Here is an 18,222-nt window from a genome sequence, read left to right as displayed (position 1 = left end):
GTGCAACTACTAATAAGAGGTAAAAACGGGAATGCTCTTGTGCAATACAGATTAATAACGTCCTTACGGATCCATCAGATCCAATAACCTTTGCATTAGACGCCTTCAGCTCTAACACTAGGAGCAGGCTTAGGGACCCCGGTAACCGTACTCGTCGAACTCGACAAAGAGGTCGACGTGCAACCTAACCCATGCATCAGCTCGCTGAGTTCCTAGCTGGAGCTTCTTAGCGGGTCGCGATTCCCATCCGGTAGTAGATTCATTCGAAAAGCAGCTACTCTTAAGTTGTTAGGTCTCCTTCGGAGGCAGCTGTTAGCAAATCCCACCCCTCCTGGCTGAGCCTTTGCTGGCCCACCTGTCCTGGTGAATTTTCATTTCGTTTCATGGTTTGATATTTTTGAGTGAATTTTGTTTCAAATGGTACGAGGTTCTTTCTTCTTTTAAAAAATGGGCAACATTCGATTATTGACTTTCAGTTGTCTTTTTTATTTAGCTTAGAAACTAAGAAAGCTAGGAAAGATGGATACCTCGAAAATTCAATTCCAGTCATTCCAACGCGGAACTAACGCTGCAATATCAATGTTGCGTTTGGAAAGGTGACTGCTAATGAACGCACTGTGCGATTTTTTCGTAATGGAAATTTTGAGTTGAAGAACAAACCACGTGAAAGGCCACACATGTGAATGACATTGAATTGAAAGTGATAAAAAAAATTTTTTAGTCTTATCAAGATTGCTCAATATAATCAATTAATTCTACTAATTAATAATTTTCTGTTTAATTGATAATTCAACAAATTCAATTCATCCATTATTTGTGGATGATAATTTTAGCACTTTTGCTAAAAATTAATAATCAAAATGATTTAATCAATTTATTTCCTTGAACATTTAAAATAATAATCGATTTTTCCATTTTCTGGAATTAAAGAAATTTAATTAGTTTTTTTTTATGTAATATCATTATGAGTCACCCTTAGTGCAAAATTTATAATTGTTAGAAAAAGACAAATATTTATTTATGTTTTTGGAATATATAACATAAGATAAAGTTTCTGTAATAAATTAGTTACCTTAATTTAGAAAAATAAAATATATAACCTATAAGTTTAGGTAAAATTCCAGTATTGGAGCGGATTTTTTTCCGGTACCCAGGGAGCGGAATTAAGTTTAAGTCCGGCCCTGCGCTGTCCCCGATCAAACACCGCAACAGTGTCCTAAAGCAAAGCTTACCAATAAAAAGGTAACGGTAACTGTTTGGTGGTTTCAGCATGGTGTTATTCACTATAGCTTTCTCCGATTTGGTTAAGCAATAACTGCAGATGTATACTGTGCCGAACTTCAAACAATGTTTTTTTTTTATTGCCCTTGTAGGCAGACGAGCATACGGCCCACTTGATGGTAAGTGGTTACCTTCGCCCATAGACTTCAGCAATGCCAGGGGCAGAGCCAAGCCGCTGCCTACTGCTTAATACTCTCCACAAGCCTCTTTTGAAGAAGGACATGTCATAGCGCTCGGGAAACACCCTGGAGAGGAGCTCATTCCATAGCCGGATGGTGCGTGGCAAAAACTTGCAAAAACTTGATAGCAAAACTTGCAGTGAAATAGCCCCGACTCATGAATCGATCTTCACCATTATTGTTCCATGATAACGCGAGATCTCATACAGCGCGAGAAATCGTTTTAGCTCTACAGGAACTGCAATTAGAAACCATTCGCCAGACCTACCATTTGTTTTCGTTTTGGACAATTTTCTACGTACCTAATAAGAAGTTTTCTTCCCAGGCGGCAGTACAAAATGCTTTCACACAGTTTGTAGAATCATGGGCCGTTTTCCAATTACAGCACAAGAGCGCATTATGCGGCATAATACTCAGCTAAGCTTCAGCATAATTCGGCATTGTGCGCCACTGACTCGCATTATGCTCTGTAATTAATCATTACCTAATGGTAGTTTTCCAATTACAGAGCTTAATGCGACTCAGTGACGCACAATGCTGAATTATGCTGAAGCTTAGTTGAGCATTATGCCGCATAATGCGCTCTTGTGCTGTAATTGGAAAACGGCCTAGATCACCAGAGTTCTATCGCAAAGGTATAAATGACCTTCCTACTAGATTGCAGCAATGTATAGATAATAATGGTTGATATTTTGATTAAATAAATGTTAAATAAAAAAATAGAACGAATTTTAATTTTTCAGTACAAACTACAAATCGGCATTTTCATACTTTAACCCCTAATATGATTTTTCTTAAAAAAAGGTTTTCAATAAAATTAAAGTAAAACTTGACCTAAAGGTCTTAGTTACCAGGTGATAAAATTCCTTAAAAAAATGTGAAATGCTTTAAAATCTCCAAATAATAAAACAAAATAAATTAAAGTTTATTTCAAGCATAAAAAAATATTTGTATAAATATTATGGTTATATCTACCAAGTAAGTCGATAGACAAATTATAAAGTAGAAGTAAAATTATTTACATATTTTACAGTAATTGATATAACACAAATATTGAGAAGTTTTTTAAAAATACATTAATGTTTGTTACAGACATATGTTTAAAGAACTTTAAAATATACGACAAAACAATGAAGATAATCGTACTACCTGTATTAACAATTTTGTTTGTTTTAGGACATTGTGAGTATTGTTGAAATTTCGTAATTAAAAACATTTATCGTTACTAATTTCTGATTTTTTTTAAGGTTCTATACACCATAATTTGAAATATTTTGAGACAATACATGCGTCGAGTTTCTCCCATAGTATTGTCAAGCGTGGTGCAAAACTTTCTAATCATCCCTATAATACGATAAAGGAGGTTCGCTTCAAGACCTTGGGAAAAGACTTTCGATTGATATTACACCCTCAGAGTTCTGTTTTGCATTCCAATTTTAAAGCCTACTCTGTTGATGCTGATGGTAAAGAGACTACTGTGCATGTTGGTAAGGGCATGTTTCAAACAATTATAAGTTAGTAGCTGCATTGGAGAGGCCTATATGAAGAAGTGGACAGTAGACAGGTTGAAATGATGATGATGATGAAGTTGCATTTCATTACTATTAATTTAATAACATACTACTTGCAAATGAACATATGCAAAGTAAGTCAAGAGTCAAATGAAAATACATTTAATTAGTGATTTTTTTGGTGACATCAGTTTATCATATTTTGAATATATAATTTAGAACTTTGTAATATATAATAAGATTTTTCCTTGTAAGCATACTAAAGTATACATAATTATAATAAACATACAAATAGATATACTGTTCACACTACATTTTCTTTTGAACATATAATGATGAATGTAGGTCTTATTGCCATCACAGTCAATCTTTGTTGAAGAATATTTGATATGGCAGAAAAGACTTATAATATTTACTTCAGTACTAATAATGAGAGTTATTGTTAACAAAAAATTTGTTTTAAGATCGTGAGAATTTCTTTACTGGCAGAGTATTTGGAGAAACAAAATCAGATGTTAAGTTACATATGGAAGATGGTGTAATGACAGGAATCATACATACACCTGATGAAACATATCATGTGGAGGTAAATATAGAGAAAAATCAGATATCTATTATTTTTTATTGCCCTTGTTGTAAGACGAACATACGGCCCACCTGATGGTGAGTGGTTATCGTCGCCCATGGACTTCAGCACTGCCAGGGGCAGAGCCAAGCTGCTGCCTACCGTACATATACTTACTACTACATAACTTAAGTGTCTTTTAAAATAATACAAGTTTAGAGATTGCATAAGAATTTTCAGTAAATAAACTTTCAATATAATGGCTTATTTCATGTTAGTCTTTTTAATTTCAGCCGTCCTGGCGACATCTGCCTGATTTAGATGGGAAGAGCATGATCACTTATCGTTCTTCTGATATTCGGTACAGTTGGGCTGGTGATGCAATTCGCAACAAACCACGGGTTTGTGGTTATGTTAAAGAGGGAAAAGGTAAAAAAATTGTAGTCATTGTTAGTTTTATCACATGATAATTTCTTGCAAAGTAAAGTCTATGTATACTCTCATATAAATAAATTACTACTACGCCATAGAGTTGCCTGTTTCTTTCCTAAAATCCAATCACAACAATTTTTTCACTATAAAAAGGAACCTATCCATCAAATTTTAACTTGAATACTAGTATTTTGAAATGTCACTAGCTTATATTATTGAACACTTATATTACTTATACACGCTTATATTACTGAACATATTATTGAACTATTCTGTCTGTTTGTGACATGAAGTGATGGTAAATTCCTTTGAAGCTTGATCAGTTATATTTCCAATGTAATTGTAAATTTAACCTTTAGTTTAAAATTAATAGGTAGATCCATGTCAAGGCTATTTTATTACTTCCATGATACTTTTATGTCTTAGTCGACACCAGTTACACTATTGATATGTTGGCTGCTCTACAGAATAAATAAAAATTATAATATTTTATTTTATTCAGAATTGGAAGACGACAGTGATGACGTACAAGAAGAATATGATATAGAATTGAAGCATGAACAGCTTGAAAAAGAAAAGTATTTGGACCAAACAAACTCATACCATCCAGCTAATGAAGCTGACACAAGTAATGATGGTCCTAAAAAGAGGACTAAGAGACAGAGTGATTATGAATATACGCCAACAAAAACAAGATGTCCCCTATTACTTGTGGCTGACTATAGATTCTTTCAAGAAATGGGAGCTAGCAACACCAAAACCACCATTAGTTATTTGGTAACATACTAAATGTAATGTTTAATTTTGGATACAAAATTTTTGTAAATTACTCAAAGCAAGTTTGTATTTTACAGATAAGTTTAATTGATCGTGTGCATAAAATTTATAATGATACTCTGTGGCAGGATAGGCAGGTAAGTTTTCAATTGATGCTGTTTTTGTTCCTTATCAAATCTCAACTTATTTCAACACAACATTTTCAAATTTATTGTCTTTAGGATATGGATGGATTTAAAGGCATGGGGTTTGTAATTAAAAAGATATTGGTACATTCTGAACCTACACGAGTCCGAGGAGGAGAGGCTCATTATAATATGGTGCGTGAGAAATGGGATGTTCGGAATTTGCTTGAGGTAAAGTGTCATTCACGTTATATTAATTAAATTTTTAAATTAATTACTTCACATTTTATCTCAGGATTCTCATTCCATTCTATAAATGATTTTTTCAAGATAAATGATTTAAAGCTACATTTTAGATTTATATTTTCTGATATTACCAACATGTGGTTGTTTTCAAAAGGCATTACATTTTGAAGTCGTCGTGGCCTAAAGGATAATACGTCCAGTGCATTCGTATATAGCGATGCAACGGTGTTCGAATCCCGCAGGCGGGTACCAATTTTTCTAATGAAATACGTACTTAACAATTGTTCACGATTGACTTCCACGGTGAAGGAATAACATCGTCTAATAAAAATGAAACCCGCAAAATTATAATTTGCGTAATTACTGGTGGTAGGACCTCTTGTGAGTCCGCACGGGTAGGTACCACCGCCCCGCCTATTTTTGCCGTGAAGCAGTAATGCGTTTCGGTTTGAAGGGTGGGGCAGCCGTTGTAACTATACTGAGACCTTAGAACTTATATCTCAAGGTGTATGGCGCATTTACGTTGTAGATGTCTATGGGTTCCAGTAACCACTTAACACCAGGTGGGCTATGAGCTCGTCCACGCATCTAGGCAAAAAAAAAAACATTAATTTAGTTCTTTATTTGTAGGTGTTCAGTCGAGAATATTCACACAAAGACTTCTGTTTGGCTCACTTATTTACTGACCTTAAATTCGAAGGCGGCATCTTAGGTTTAGCCTATGTCGGTTCGCCGCGTAGAAATTCAGTCGGTGGTATATGCACCCCAGGTAAATAAAAAAATAATACCTACATATTTTTTTGATGGAAAAGGTATCAGTCCAAAAAGTTTTTTGTAAATCAATAGTTTTGTGTCGACCTTTAATATTCAGTGTCTTGGTGAAAGATTTTCTTGATTTAATGAATTTAATATATGGCATAGCATTTTCTTGTTTTAAAAAAAAAATCACCTTTACATTTCTTTAGTTTGTTATATAAAATTGCATGTTTTATTGTGTTTTTTTTTTATTATTTTGATTATTTATTATTTTCTTGATACATGAATTCGGCATCTTATTCAATTGTGTAGTACTTTAGTTAGTTACTTCACTTAATTTATTGATCAGTCATAAATGAGTGATCAATAAATTAGATGACACCCTAAAGAAGGATATTATGAACTAATTATTTTGTTTTATTTTCAGTTTACGGTGTGCTTTATGTGAGTGTCCTTTTATTTTGCATTGCTTTTTGTTATTTTAATTATTACATATATTTATAGCGTGTTTCATTTTATTTATATATATTTTGATTCTTGCATTAGTAGAGACATCACAGTCCATGCATTCCAAAAAATTACAATAAAGTCAGTCTTAACAAGGTCAGCCTAGCATCTCATAGTGATGTCTAAGAATTCTACAACCGATCCAGATCTACAAAAATTATATACTGTAAGCGGCAGAGGAAAATATTTGAGGTTCTGCTTTATTTATTGGCATAATGCATGTCACAATAGATTGAAAAGTGTACTCCAGTTAGAGAATAAACAAATTTCTAGTAAGTATGGTATGACCTTAAGCTTTTAAGTTCTGCATGTATGGTGTATCATTGACAGAATATTTCAAGAACGGATATACGTTATATTTGAACTCTGGCCTGAGTTCGTCCCGGAATCATTACGGGCAGCGCGTGATCACCCGGGAGGCAGACCTGGTGACGGCGCACGAGTTTGGCCACAACTGGGGCTCCGAGCACGACCCCGACGTGGCCGAGTGCTCCCCGGCCGCCAGCCAGGGAGGCTCCTACCTCATGTACACCTACAGCGTCAGCGGGTATGACGTCAACAACAAGGTAATTGACGTAACAATAGTAACACGGCGGCGACACCCGTCCACCCAAGCGGTTATACGACTTGATACAACGAGCCAAGGCCAAATACAGTATATGTGGTTACACACGGGTGGAAGTCGTTGTGGCCTGGACAAGACGAAGACGCCCGGTACATTCATATCGAGCGATGCAACGGTGTTCGAATACCGCAGGCCTAATGAAATACGTACTTAACAAATGTTCACGATTGACTTCCATGGCGAAGGAATAACAGTGTGTAATACAAAATTAAATAATAAGGCTAAATTATAATTTGCGCATTTACTGTGGTAGGACGCCTCGTGAGTCTACACGGATCGGTACCACCACCCTGCCTATTTCTGCCGTAAAGCAGTAATGCGGTCGGCTCAAAGGGCGGGACAACGGTTGTACTGTTAAGACAGACCTTAAAACTCATGTCTCTAGGTGGGTGGTGGCATTTACGTTGTAGATGTCTATGTGCTCCGGTAACCACTTAACACCAGGTGCGCCGTGAGATCGCCCATCCGTCCAGTCAATATATAAATTAAAAGTTGATGTTCACTCACTGACATGACTCACTGTAGAGGTGGTTGTTTGGTTGATTGCGAGATACACTTATCGTGCCGGGAATTAGGCACGTAGGTTAAAAAAAACACTGGAATTCATTGAATTTTTTTCATTTATCGGGTCTTTTGTTTCAGAGATTTTCACCGTGCAGCCTAAGATCTATCAGAAAAGTGTTGCAGGCCAAATCTGGAAGATGTTTCTCTGAACCGGAGGAGAGTTTTTGTGGAAATCTTCGTGTCGAAGGAGGAGAGGAATGCGACGCTGGCCTACTTGGTATATTCTACTGTTTAAAGTATTCATGGGTTCACCTATTCTATGCTGGAAATGTGTATTGGAACTTGTCTATTTTTATAAGAAATTTATCATTAAAGAGTTTTTTTGGTTTAAATTATCGAATAATTAATAATATTTACATTATGTGTTATGTTTTTCGGCAGGTACTGAAGACAATGATATGTGCTGTGATAAGAATTGTAAATTGAGAAAAAATCAAGGCGCTGTCTGCAGGTACAAACTATAGATTTAATTTCGGCCCTTGTACATTCATAGGTAGTCTGATTTGGAAGTATTTCCTCTAATTTGTTTAAGTCGTTATTTTAGAATTCTGAAATGATAAAAATTCTATTTTATTAAATACACCTATATTGACATATTTGTGGCGCGTGTACAAAAAAATATTTTTCAAGGAAATACTTTACCAAATTATGAACATATAAATTTAACATTAAATCATCATTTATCATGCAAATTAGGGCAGCATATTTGTCGCTTTGAGATGTCGCTTTTTCATTTTATTAAGTCTCAAATAAAAAGTGCTAGGGAAGTTTTCGCTTTAAAAAAGACAGGAGGAAGTGTCCAGACAGGCATGGTGACCAAGTAAAATTAAAATTTATGATAATACCCCCTTTAATTCTGATATCAAAGCGAAACAGAAAATGACGAAAATAAAAAAAATATTTGAATACATAGCTTTTAAAAACTAAAACTGTTTAAGCGACATTTTTACAACTTTACAGGAGAGCCTTTCAAAGTTCAAAAATTTTAAGAAAAGTTATTACAAAAAAACTTTTTCAGATATTTGAATCTAGTAAACTTCAATTCAAGTTCAATTTAAAACAGCGAATGCTATGATGCTAATACCATACAAAACGCACCTTTAATTACAAAGATAAATGTCCCGTATTAAACGGAATTTCGCTTAAACCGAATAGTCTTTCATTGCTCAATATAGTTTTGTCGAATTGTGTTAATTTGCTTCTTTTTTTTACTGATGCCCAAAACACATCACAATCATTACAGTACATTACATATTAACTAAATCGTACAAATAGTACTTAAATCTGACCTGGATTGAAATCTAAATGATATATATATTTTTTTTTATTTTTTTATTGCTTGGATGGGTGGACGAGCTTACAGCCCACCTGGTGTTAAGTGGTTACTGGAGCCCATAGACATCCACAACGTAAATGCGCCACTCACCTTGAGATATAAGTTCTAAGGTCTCAAGTATAGTTACAACGGCAGCCCCACCCTTCAAACCGAAACGCATTACTGCTTCACGGCAGAAATAAGCAGGGTGGTGGTACCTAGCCGCGCGGACTTACAAGAGGTCTACGTTGTAGATGTCGATGCGCTCCAGTAATCACTTAACACCAGGTGGGCCAAAAAAAAATTTTGCTATTGAGAACAAAAATACAAATTACAGAGAAAAAAAGTTACCAATAAAATTACGAGCTCCTGAAAAAAAAAAAACAAAAAAAAAACGCGAGGTATCCACATAAGTCCCGCATTCTTCTTCTAAACAAAACAAAATGCCCCTTGTTGTCTGTCGACAGCGACAAGAACTCCCCGTGCTGCGCCGGCTGTGTATTCGCGCCGCCCGGGCTCGTGTGCCGCGAGGCCGCTCACTCCGCCTGCGAGGGGGAGGCCATCTGCAACGGAGCCTCCGCCGACTGCCCCAAGGTAATAATAATAATATAACTTTTTATTTAACACCACATGTACAGAGTAAGCATATAAAACAAATAATAGTCGGTGACATAAATTGGCGGCCTTATCGCTGAAAGCGACCTCTTCCATGATTCTCTTCATCTAAAAATGAAACAGGCACAATCTTGAGATCAGAGACAAATTTCAATAAATTTTTGAATAAAAATTGATTGAAATAGATCTGGGAAATAAACCAAGGTTATTTACATTTTGTATAACCATTCAAGGGTGGTAAAACCTTTTCTGAGTCCGCACGGGTATCTACCACCACCCTGCCTGTTTTTGCCGTGGAGCAGTAATGCGTTTCGGTTTGAAGGGTGGGGCAGCCGTTGTAACTATACTGAGACCTTAGAACTCAAATCTTAAGGTGGGTGGTGGCATTTACATTGTAGATGTCCATAGGCTCCAGTAACCACTTAATATCAGGTGGGCTGTGAGCTCCTCCACCCATCAAAGTAATAAAAAAAAAAAAGATGCTCCTGTGGTCCCCGCGAACCTAAGTTGTAATGAGATTGTTTATTTAATTAACGAGTTAGTTAATATTGTGTTGCGCGTGCGTCAGGCGCCCGCCATCGCGGACGAGCACGAGTGCGCGGAGCGGGGCCGGTGCCGCAACGGCACGTGCATGCCGTACTGCGAGACGCAGGGGATGCACAGCTGCATGTGCGATATAGGTACCGACTCCACACCTACATACCTTAGTTTATACGCTTAATTATTTTTTTTAAGGGATTTTGTGACCTGTAGGCTTAGTGCGAGTTTCAAAAATGGAATCGATTGACTCGCATCGAGTGTACGCTCTTCACGGTGAAACGTGCGGAGCTCTGAGTGCGAGTTACTCGATTTGCAGGACGTTTATTCATCTTGAGAAGCGATATTTTTTTCTTTTATATTGGTAGCACGCAAGGTTTTTTTTTAAGGCGTTTAATTGAAATGCCAAGCTTTCTAACGATATTTATAATTAGTCGGGTAATGGGTAATGTACCTGTGCTTAGTGCGAGTTTTTTTAATTACTCAGTCGATGTTAATGTTATGTTTAATTTGTGTGAGTTTGTATCAGTGCCACCTAGTGGTAAGCTTATGAATCTCGTTTTGTGGGAGAGAGAAGGTTTGTTTATGTTGCTGTCTCATGTATCGAATAGCTTTACCGAAGTGAGGCTCTCGATTATTGTATGTGCGAGTGCGAGTTGCAAATTAATGGATTTTGAGAGTATTTCTTCACTTTCAAGCAAGTTAAGTAGTCACTAAAAATTTTGCCGTGAAACCAATACAATATCAAGATTTTTTCTTTCGTTTTTAATAATAATGTTGTTTTTTAAGGTTTTATCTATTCTAATGGTTTATACACATATATTTTTTCGGTTAGAAAATTTTATAGACGTCTAGCTAGTTGTAAATACATATTAATTCTTTGCTTTTTCATTTAATTCTTATTAAATCATTGCTTTTTTTTAAAGAGTTGTTTGATGAGAGAGAGAGAGCGAGATAGAGTTGTTTTTTTTTTTATTGCTTAGATGGTTGGACGAGCTCACAGCCCACCTGATGTTAAGTGGTTACTGGAGCCCATAGACATCTACAACGTAAATGCGCCACCCACCTCGAGATATAAGTTCTAAGGTCTCAGTATAGTTACAACGGCTACCCCACCCTTCGAACCGAAACGCATTATTGCTTCACGGCGGAAATAGGCGGGGTGGTGGTACCTACCCGTGTGGACTCCCAAGAGGTCCTACCACCAGTGAAAGAGTATTCTTTATTGTACACAAAATGAATAAATATTGTGAAACATTTTTTCTTGGTCTTATCGCTAAGAGTGATCTCTTCCAGACAACCATTAGATGGGCAAGAATAATTTCGAAATGAATTGCACACTGTGTATCTATCTATTATAGAAATATATACACACACGCACATACACACGCGCACACACACACACACACACACGCGCGCAATATACATATTTACAGGTACATACGTACAGATTTATATTTATAAATTATATAGAAATTTGAACAATGTAATAATAATTTTGCTTCTTTACACATTTATAAATAAGGAAGGATGCTCGTAATAATTTTAGTACATTTGGGCCACCTAATGAAGATCATCAACACTATTACCGTAAATACAATCATTTTATAAACGTTCAACGGGTAAAAGATTAAACCTATGTAAAACATAATTTCTTTAATTAAAAAAAGCTGAAATAATTACCTATTCCAAGATTAATTATGTTAAGTATGTCTAAACATGTAATTACAATTAAATAAATTCTATAATAAACTTCTAATTCTAATACTTCTATTAAAGTTACTAAAAAAATATGTTTATGCTGGGCAGTTTTCGTGTATTTTAAAGGTTACGCCATTACGGCAAAGTTTGTTTACGAAATTGCACCCTTAGAATGGAAGTGGTATAACTAAAAAATTTAAGATTAGTTTAAGAACCTACATTTTAAGTAGGTAATACGTGCAGCAAAAATGTTGGACTCCTTTTTACGAAAATTGCGCGGACGGAGAAGTATGAAATTTCCCACACTCATAGAGAATATAGAGAAGTAGTGCAGATTGCTGATAGCTTGATTTTTTTTTTTTAATTGTGCATAAACAATAAAAAAATAAACTAAATGAATAAAAAAACCTTACACACATTACCATGTATTTGACACACACACACACATGCATTTATACTTTTTTTGTTTATTCATTTATCAATCTGTGGTCAAATTGAGAATAGATTAATATTGTTTGTCTTTAATATTATTTTTCTATAATGTAGCCTTGGCGACATAGAGCAATGATTATTATAGAAATGATGATAATAGAAAGGTGACAATAGAACTATAATAATGTTCAAACTTAAAATTTAAATAAATTATGGTCAAATTTCGACCACTGGACTACCATTAGTAGATAATAATAAAATCATTTATTGCCTAACACAGATTTAGATTATTAGGCAGCCTACAAGGAAACAACAAAAAAACAAAACACTATTATATCATTTCTGGCAAGCAGCTCAACATTTGCACTTGTATATTATTAATAGGAATTTTATTAAGAATATTGACAATTTATGAGGAATTTGACAAGTACGGATTAGTTATAGATATATGTAGTTACATATTGTAAATTAAATTAGTTTTATAAGTGCAATAAAAAATAATTTAAATGATAAAATGATAAAGCCATACCTTTTTCCAATGTGACGATTAGAGGGTATCCTATTATTCTTTTCTATATTATTCTATCAGCTTATAAAATTAAACAGTCTCTTTTAGTCTAGAAAAGGACAAAGTACTCTTTCTGTCTTTTTCAAATAAAATGGCATGCCTTAAAGTGTTTAAACCGAAAAACTAAAAAAATACAATTATTGTATTACAATATTGAAGTTTACCAGAAACTAAGAATTTTGGGTTGAGCCACTTTAATTCTAAAGGTACAAAATAGTATTGAACACGTGACACTACCCGAATAATTTTGAAAGTAGTTGGTTCCCATTAAAATGCTGTTAAAATGCGTTGTATTTCATTTAGACGGTCTAATGCCAAAACATCACGTGCTACCAATATACGAGAAATAATATTATTGCTGCTCTCGGTGAATAAACGCCCTGCGAAGCGAGTAGCATATCTCAACTCACACTCACAATTCTTCATTTTTCACCGTATAGAACGTAAACTCGATTTGATTTTGATTTATTCATTTACAATTGAACAACTAGGAAAAAAAGATGAAAAGACATTTTGGAGGGACCGCGAGGAGCTTAATTGTGTGAATTGTTTTATTTTGTCTATTTAATGTTTCTTAGTTAATGCGTATTTAATATTTCTTCGTGTATAAGTGTAATTTTGAGACCGTCCTGGCCTAAAGGTTAAGGCGTCCGGTGTATTCGTATCTTGCAATGCACCGGTGTTCTAATCCCGCCGGCGGGTATCAATTTTTCTAATGAAATACGTACTTATCAAATGTTTACGATTGACTTTCACTGTAAAGGAATAGCATCATATAATAAAAATCAAACCCGCAAAATTATTTTTTGTAATTACTGGTGGTAGGACGTCTTGTGAGTCCGCACGGGTAGGTATCACCACCCTGCCTATTTTTGCCGTGAAGCAGTAATGCGTTTCGGTTTGAAGGGTGGGACAACCGTTGTAACTATACTGAGACCTTAGAACTAATATCTCAAGGTGGGAGGCGGCATTTGCGTTGTAGATGTCTATGGGCTCCGGTAACCACTTAAGATTAGGTGGGCCGGGAGCTCGTCCACCCATCTGTGCAATAACAAAGTAACGTGTGTTTATTAACTGTTTAGTATCTGTGAAAGTGCGAAAATTTAAAAAAATTAAACAAAACCGCTGGACGTAGCTTCTCGAAGTCTTCGAAAAGGTCCACTGAAAAAATCTCAGTATATAATCAGCATTTTGCAGAGATTATATTTTATCCCATATTATCTGATTTCATTTCATTTCATTCCATGCCAATTGATTAATGCTTCAAATTAATCAAATCCATTTCACTCCATATTATCATTTTTCATAAAAAAAGATTAGGCTCTATGGCATGATATTTTTGCCTCTCTAGTTGGAAAAATAAAACTACTAAAGAAATACTCGATCGAAACGTTAAAATCCACTAATTTGTAACACGCACTCGCACAAATGTCATTCGTAGTACTCATTTCGGTAAAATTACTCGGTTACGAGATCACAACGTTAATATGAACTCGCACTCACAAAATAACACCGAGTACGTTTGCCGCTAGGGGCGCTGTTCCAATTGCATACAAATTTGAGCAAACTGGCTCGCTAGTGAGAACGTTACAAAACTCGCACTAAGCACACTGGTAACTAAGACCCTTAAGTCATGTCTTATTTTAATTTATATTCTTAATTTTATGAAAAATGATATTATGGAGTGAAATGAAAAGAAGATGATTGATTAATTTGAGACATTAATTAACTAGAATGAAATGAAATGAGATGAGATGATATGGGATGAAATATAATCTCAGTAAAATAGTGGTCATTTATTAAGATTTTTTCAGTGGACTGTCTGGAGGATCGCGAGAAGTTACGTCCAGCGGCTTTGTTTCATTTTCCCACATTTGTGCACTTTCACAGATATTAAACAGTTAATAAACCACCATTATTACACATTTAAACCTCAAGAAACACTAAATAGACAAAATAAAACAAACCACACAAATTCACTCCTCGCGTTCCCGCCAAAATCATTATACGCTTAACATATCGCAACTTTAGAATTGAAGTAACGTAACTAAAAAAAATATTTAAGAAAATAGGTTTTATACTTTGAGCGTGTTATAAAAATGTATTGTCAGTTTATAAAATTAGTCTCTTTTTAGTCTAGAAAAGGACAAACGTACTCTTTCCGAGTCTCTAAAATTAAGGCTTGTACCTTAAAGTATTGAAATCGAAAGACTAAAAAATTACAATTTTTTAATAACATTCTGATGTTCATCAAAAAAAAAAAATTTGGATTATGCTACTTCTATTCTAAAGGTGTGATATTTTATTATCACACAACTTTGCACACCTTTACCGAATATTTTTTAATTCCATATCCTTGCGATGTCGTCCACTCCGAGGATCAATATTTTATTACTGTTTACTTTTTTGTACTTTACCAATGTTTTTGCTTTGCCTTTCTCTGATTTATTTAATTTGTTAATTACATTATATGGTCGAATGAACCGCTTGCTGTTAAGTGGTTGTTAAAGTCCATATACATAAACATCACTATGTGAATATCACCCTGCTTTGAGACAAGGTTGAAGCTTGTAGTATGTTAAGGTTAACAAATAAAAATTTAACATATTTTTTAATTGGTTTTGCAGTCGCCGATGCCTGTAAACGTTGCTGCCGAAAGAGTTTGAACAAAACATGTTTTCCAGTCGCTCATAACGACATTTTGCCCGATGGAACTCCTTGTATACAAGGTTTTTGCAATAAGGTACTCTAAGACTATTCTTAGTTTAAATATACAATTATACGAAATAATATAAAACAACATAGGATTTTTTTCCTGATATCATTCTTAAATATTAACCAATCACCAGGGAGTATGTGAAAAGACAATACAAGACGTGGTCGAACGTTTCTGGGACATCATAGAGGACATTAACATAAACAATGTGCTGGGCTTCCTCCGGGACAACATCGTAGGAGTGGTCGTACTCGTTACTGCCTTCATATGGATACCTGCCAGTTGTGTTGTAAGTATCTATGGTTTTTCAACCTCTTTTGGAACAGATCAGATCAGATAGAGATGCCTAAAGTTAAAAGAATACTGGAGCTCTATATGAAAACGGGCATGTCGACACCACTGTGCTTAGTGCGAGAACAGCGCCCTTAGTGGCAAACATTCCAACTCAATACAAATTTGAGTAACACTATCGAGAATGTTAAAAAAAATGCACTTACACACAGGCGTGATTTTACGCACGGGTTGGTTCTCTCATCCTGCTAATTCCTACCGCCGAGCAGTAATGCGTTCCTGATGTGTTTGTAGTTAATAAAAGCAACGAATTAAGTAATGGAATGCGTTGTAGAATAAAAAAAGCTTATTTATAATTTAGAACTATATTTGCAACTATATTATTTGTAATTTAGATTAGCTATGTTGATCGTCGACGTCAGCGTCAGCATCAGAAGTATTTGGAGTGGGAGAGACAACATGATCTGATCCATCCGTCGTCACCGAGAAAAGTTATACACACACGGTAGGCTGAATTGTATTTTCTATAATGTTATGAACCCACGTGGGGCACAAAAATCAAAACTGCAATAAACCAATATTAAAACTAACCTAATAGAGTAAAAATGTGCGACAGGAAATTTTAGGTTATTTGACTTTCCCAAATTGCATTTTTTTAAAGTATTTTAAAAAGTAATGTTTCATAAAATCATAGTTAATCTAAAAATATGTAATACTTACAATTTTTAAATATCGTAGATAGAAAATTAATTGAAAACTATCATGCTATTTATATTTATAAATATAACTTAGATATTATATCGCCACATTTTACTACTTTTTAGCTAAAGCATTTATTACATCTTTTTTACTTTACTTACAGATTACCGAAACAGAAACCTCCGGGAATTAAATCTGCCATACAAGGCAGCAGTCAACTGTAGTACGTTAGTAATAAATTGTTAAGGTGTATTTAAGGTCTATTTAATAAAACAAGTTGAATATTTTTCATTGTGTTTTATTAGGATTTTATTTTTAGTTACGTTATGTGATCGATAAGTGATTTTATATCTAGAGACATAAATGTGAATGTTACGACTTTATAAATAACAATGGGTATATATTTTTGGACACTGGTTCCATTCCACTAACATGATATTTATCACTTATTATAAGCATTTTATTCGATTCATGTTTCCAATAAATAAGTTTTGTTTGAGGATAAGTTACGTGATTAATATAAACTTCCAAAACGAGCGAATAAAGTGTGACGAATTATTTTGCGTTCTAAATCACTACATAGTATAAAACAAAGTTGCTTTCTCCCTATATCCTATGTATCCTTAAATCTTTAAAACTAAGCAACGGATTTTGATGCGTTTTTTTAATTAGATAGAGTGATTGAAGAGGAAGTTTTATATGTGTAATGACATCCATTAAATAGTGGAGAAATCAATAATAAATTAAAGTTTGCGAAGCGAAGCGAGGGCGGGTCGCTAGTAATGTATAATTTAGTTGAGAGCAGTAGAAGTGAGCAGGGCGACTCCTCGCTCGTAGAACGCGTGCGGCTCCTGTCCGGGCGCGACGGGCAGCCGCACCGTGAACAGCAGCTCCGTGCGGGCGCTATTCAGGTACACGGGGAGAGTCAGCGTGTGAGAATTGGACGCGGGCTCCGGACCGCTGCACACAAAAAAAACAAATGTTATGCTTCGATCGATATAAAACACACTTAATATATCTAGTTACGAAATATTTTTATGCAACTATAAATGCATTATGGAGCTTGCGTCTTCCACGAGCCTTTAGTTAAATGACGGTGATCACTTTGAGCGTACTATTATTATATTACGTAATATAGATATATTGTAATATGTATAATATATAGTGAAGTCGTCGTGGCCTAAAGGATAAGACTCGAATCTCAGGCGGGTACCAATTTTTCTAATGAAATACGTACTCAACAAATGTTCACGATTGACTTCCACGGTGAAGGAATAACATCGTGTAATAAAAATCAAATTCGCAAAATTATAATTTGCGTAATTACTGGTGGTAGGACCTCTTGTGAGTCCGCGCGGGTGGGTACCACCACCCCGCCTATTTCTGCCGTGAAGCAGTAATGCGTTTCGGTTTGAAGAGCGGGGCAGCCGTTGTAACTACATATACTGAAATCTTAGAACTTATATCACAAGGTGTGGCGCATTTACGTTGTAGACGTCTATGGACTCCAGTAACCACTTAACACCAGGTGGGCTGTGAGATCGTCCACCCATCTAAGCAATAAAAAAAAATCTAGTTACAAAATATTTCTATGCGACTATAAATTTATTATGAGCTTACGTCTTCCGCGACCGTGTAGTTAAATGACGGCGATTACTTTAAGCGTACTATTGTACTATTAAGGGTACATATATAAATTAATAATGAAAAATTTGGGAACACTACAATACTGACGTAGGTGAGTCGTTCGTAGTGTTAGCAGTTGCCAGAGGACACATTG

At 35.1% G+C, this 18,222-nt stretch overlaps 2 protein-coding genes across 6 annotated transcripts in view; one reads left to right on the top strand and one right to left on the bottom strand.

Moving 5' to 3' along the window:
- Positions 1 to 2,303: 2,303 nt before the first annotated feature.
- Tace (ADAM 17-like protease Tace) lies at positions 2,304 to 16,729 on the top strand. Its single transcript, XM_089736542.1, has 18 exons — positions 2,304 to 2,438; positions 2,553 to 2,642; positions 2,708 to 2,947; positions 3,436 to 3,557; positions 3,830 to 3,965; positions 4,471 to 4,745; positions 4,823 to 4,882; positions 4,967 to 5,101; positions 5,747 to 5,885; positions 6,710 to 6,945; positions 7,647 to 7,785; positions 7,950 to 8,019; positions 9,351 to 9,477; positions 10,067 to 10,178; positions 15,364 to 15,479; positions 15,586 to 15,741; positions 16,139 to 16,248; positions 16,606 to 16,729. The coding sequence occupies exons 2-18, from the start codon at positions 2,591 to 2,593 to the stop codon at positions 16,664 to 16,666; spliced, it is 2,286 nt and encodes a 761-aa protein (XP_089592668.1). The 5' UTR covers positions 2,304 to 2,438; positions 2,553 to 2,590; the 3' UTR covers positions 16,667 to 16,729.
- The window catches only part of Dhc64C (dynein heavy chain, cytoplasmic), a 70,538-nt gene continuing 69,040 nt past the window's right edge, over positions 16,725 to 18,222 (bottom strand). For all 5 annotated transcript variants that reach the window (XM_089736538.1, XM_089736537.1, XM_089736540.1 and 2 more), the window contains one exon: positions 16,725 to 17,402. In XM_089736538.1, the coding sequence (XP_089592664.1) occupies positions 17,234 to 17,402 (169 nt within the window). In that variant the 3' untranslated portion in view covers positions 16,725 to 17,233. The remainder of the gene's footprint in view (positions 17,403 to 18,222) is intronic.

This window comes from Bombyx mandarina, chromosome 21, assembly GCF_030267445.1.
Source record: "Bombyx mandarina strain Sakado chromosome 21, ASM3026744v2".
In the NCBI taxonomy this organism is placed as follows: domain Eukaryota; kingdom Metazoa; phylum Arthropoda; class Insecta; order Lepidoptera; family Bombycidae; genus Bombyx; species Bombyx mandarina.
This window is presented reverse-complemented; position numbering and strand designations above follow the sequence as displayed.

Bases quoted from the DNA above. Each gene is read 5' to 3' on its own strand.
- Tace (XM_089736542.1), top strand. From the start codon at position 2,591: ATGAAGATAATCGTACTACCTGTATTAACAATTTTGTTTGTTTTAGGA. The intron at 2,643-2,707 runs GTGAGTATTGTT...ATTTTTTTTAAG, and splicing joins TTTGTTTGTTTTAGGACATT to GTTCTATACACCATAATTTG. The intron at 3,966-4,470 runs GTAAAAAAATTG...TATTTTATTCAG, and splicing joins TTATGTTAAAGAGGGAAAAG to AATTGGAAGACGACAGTGAT.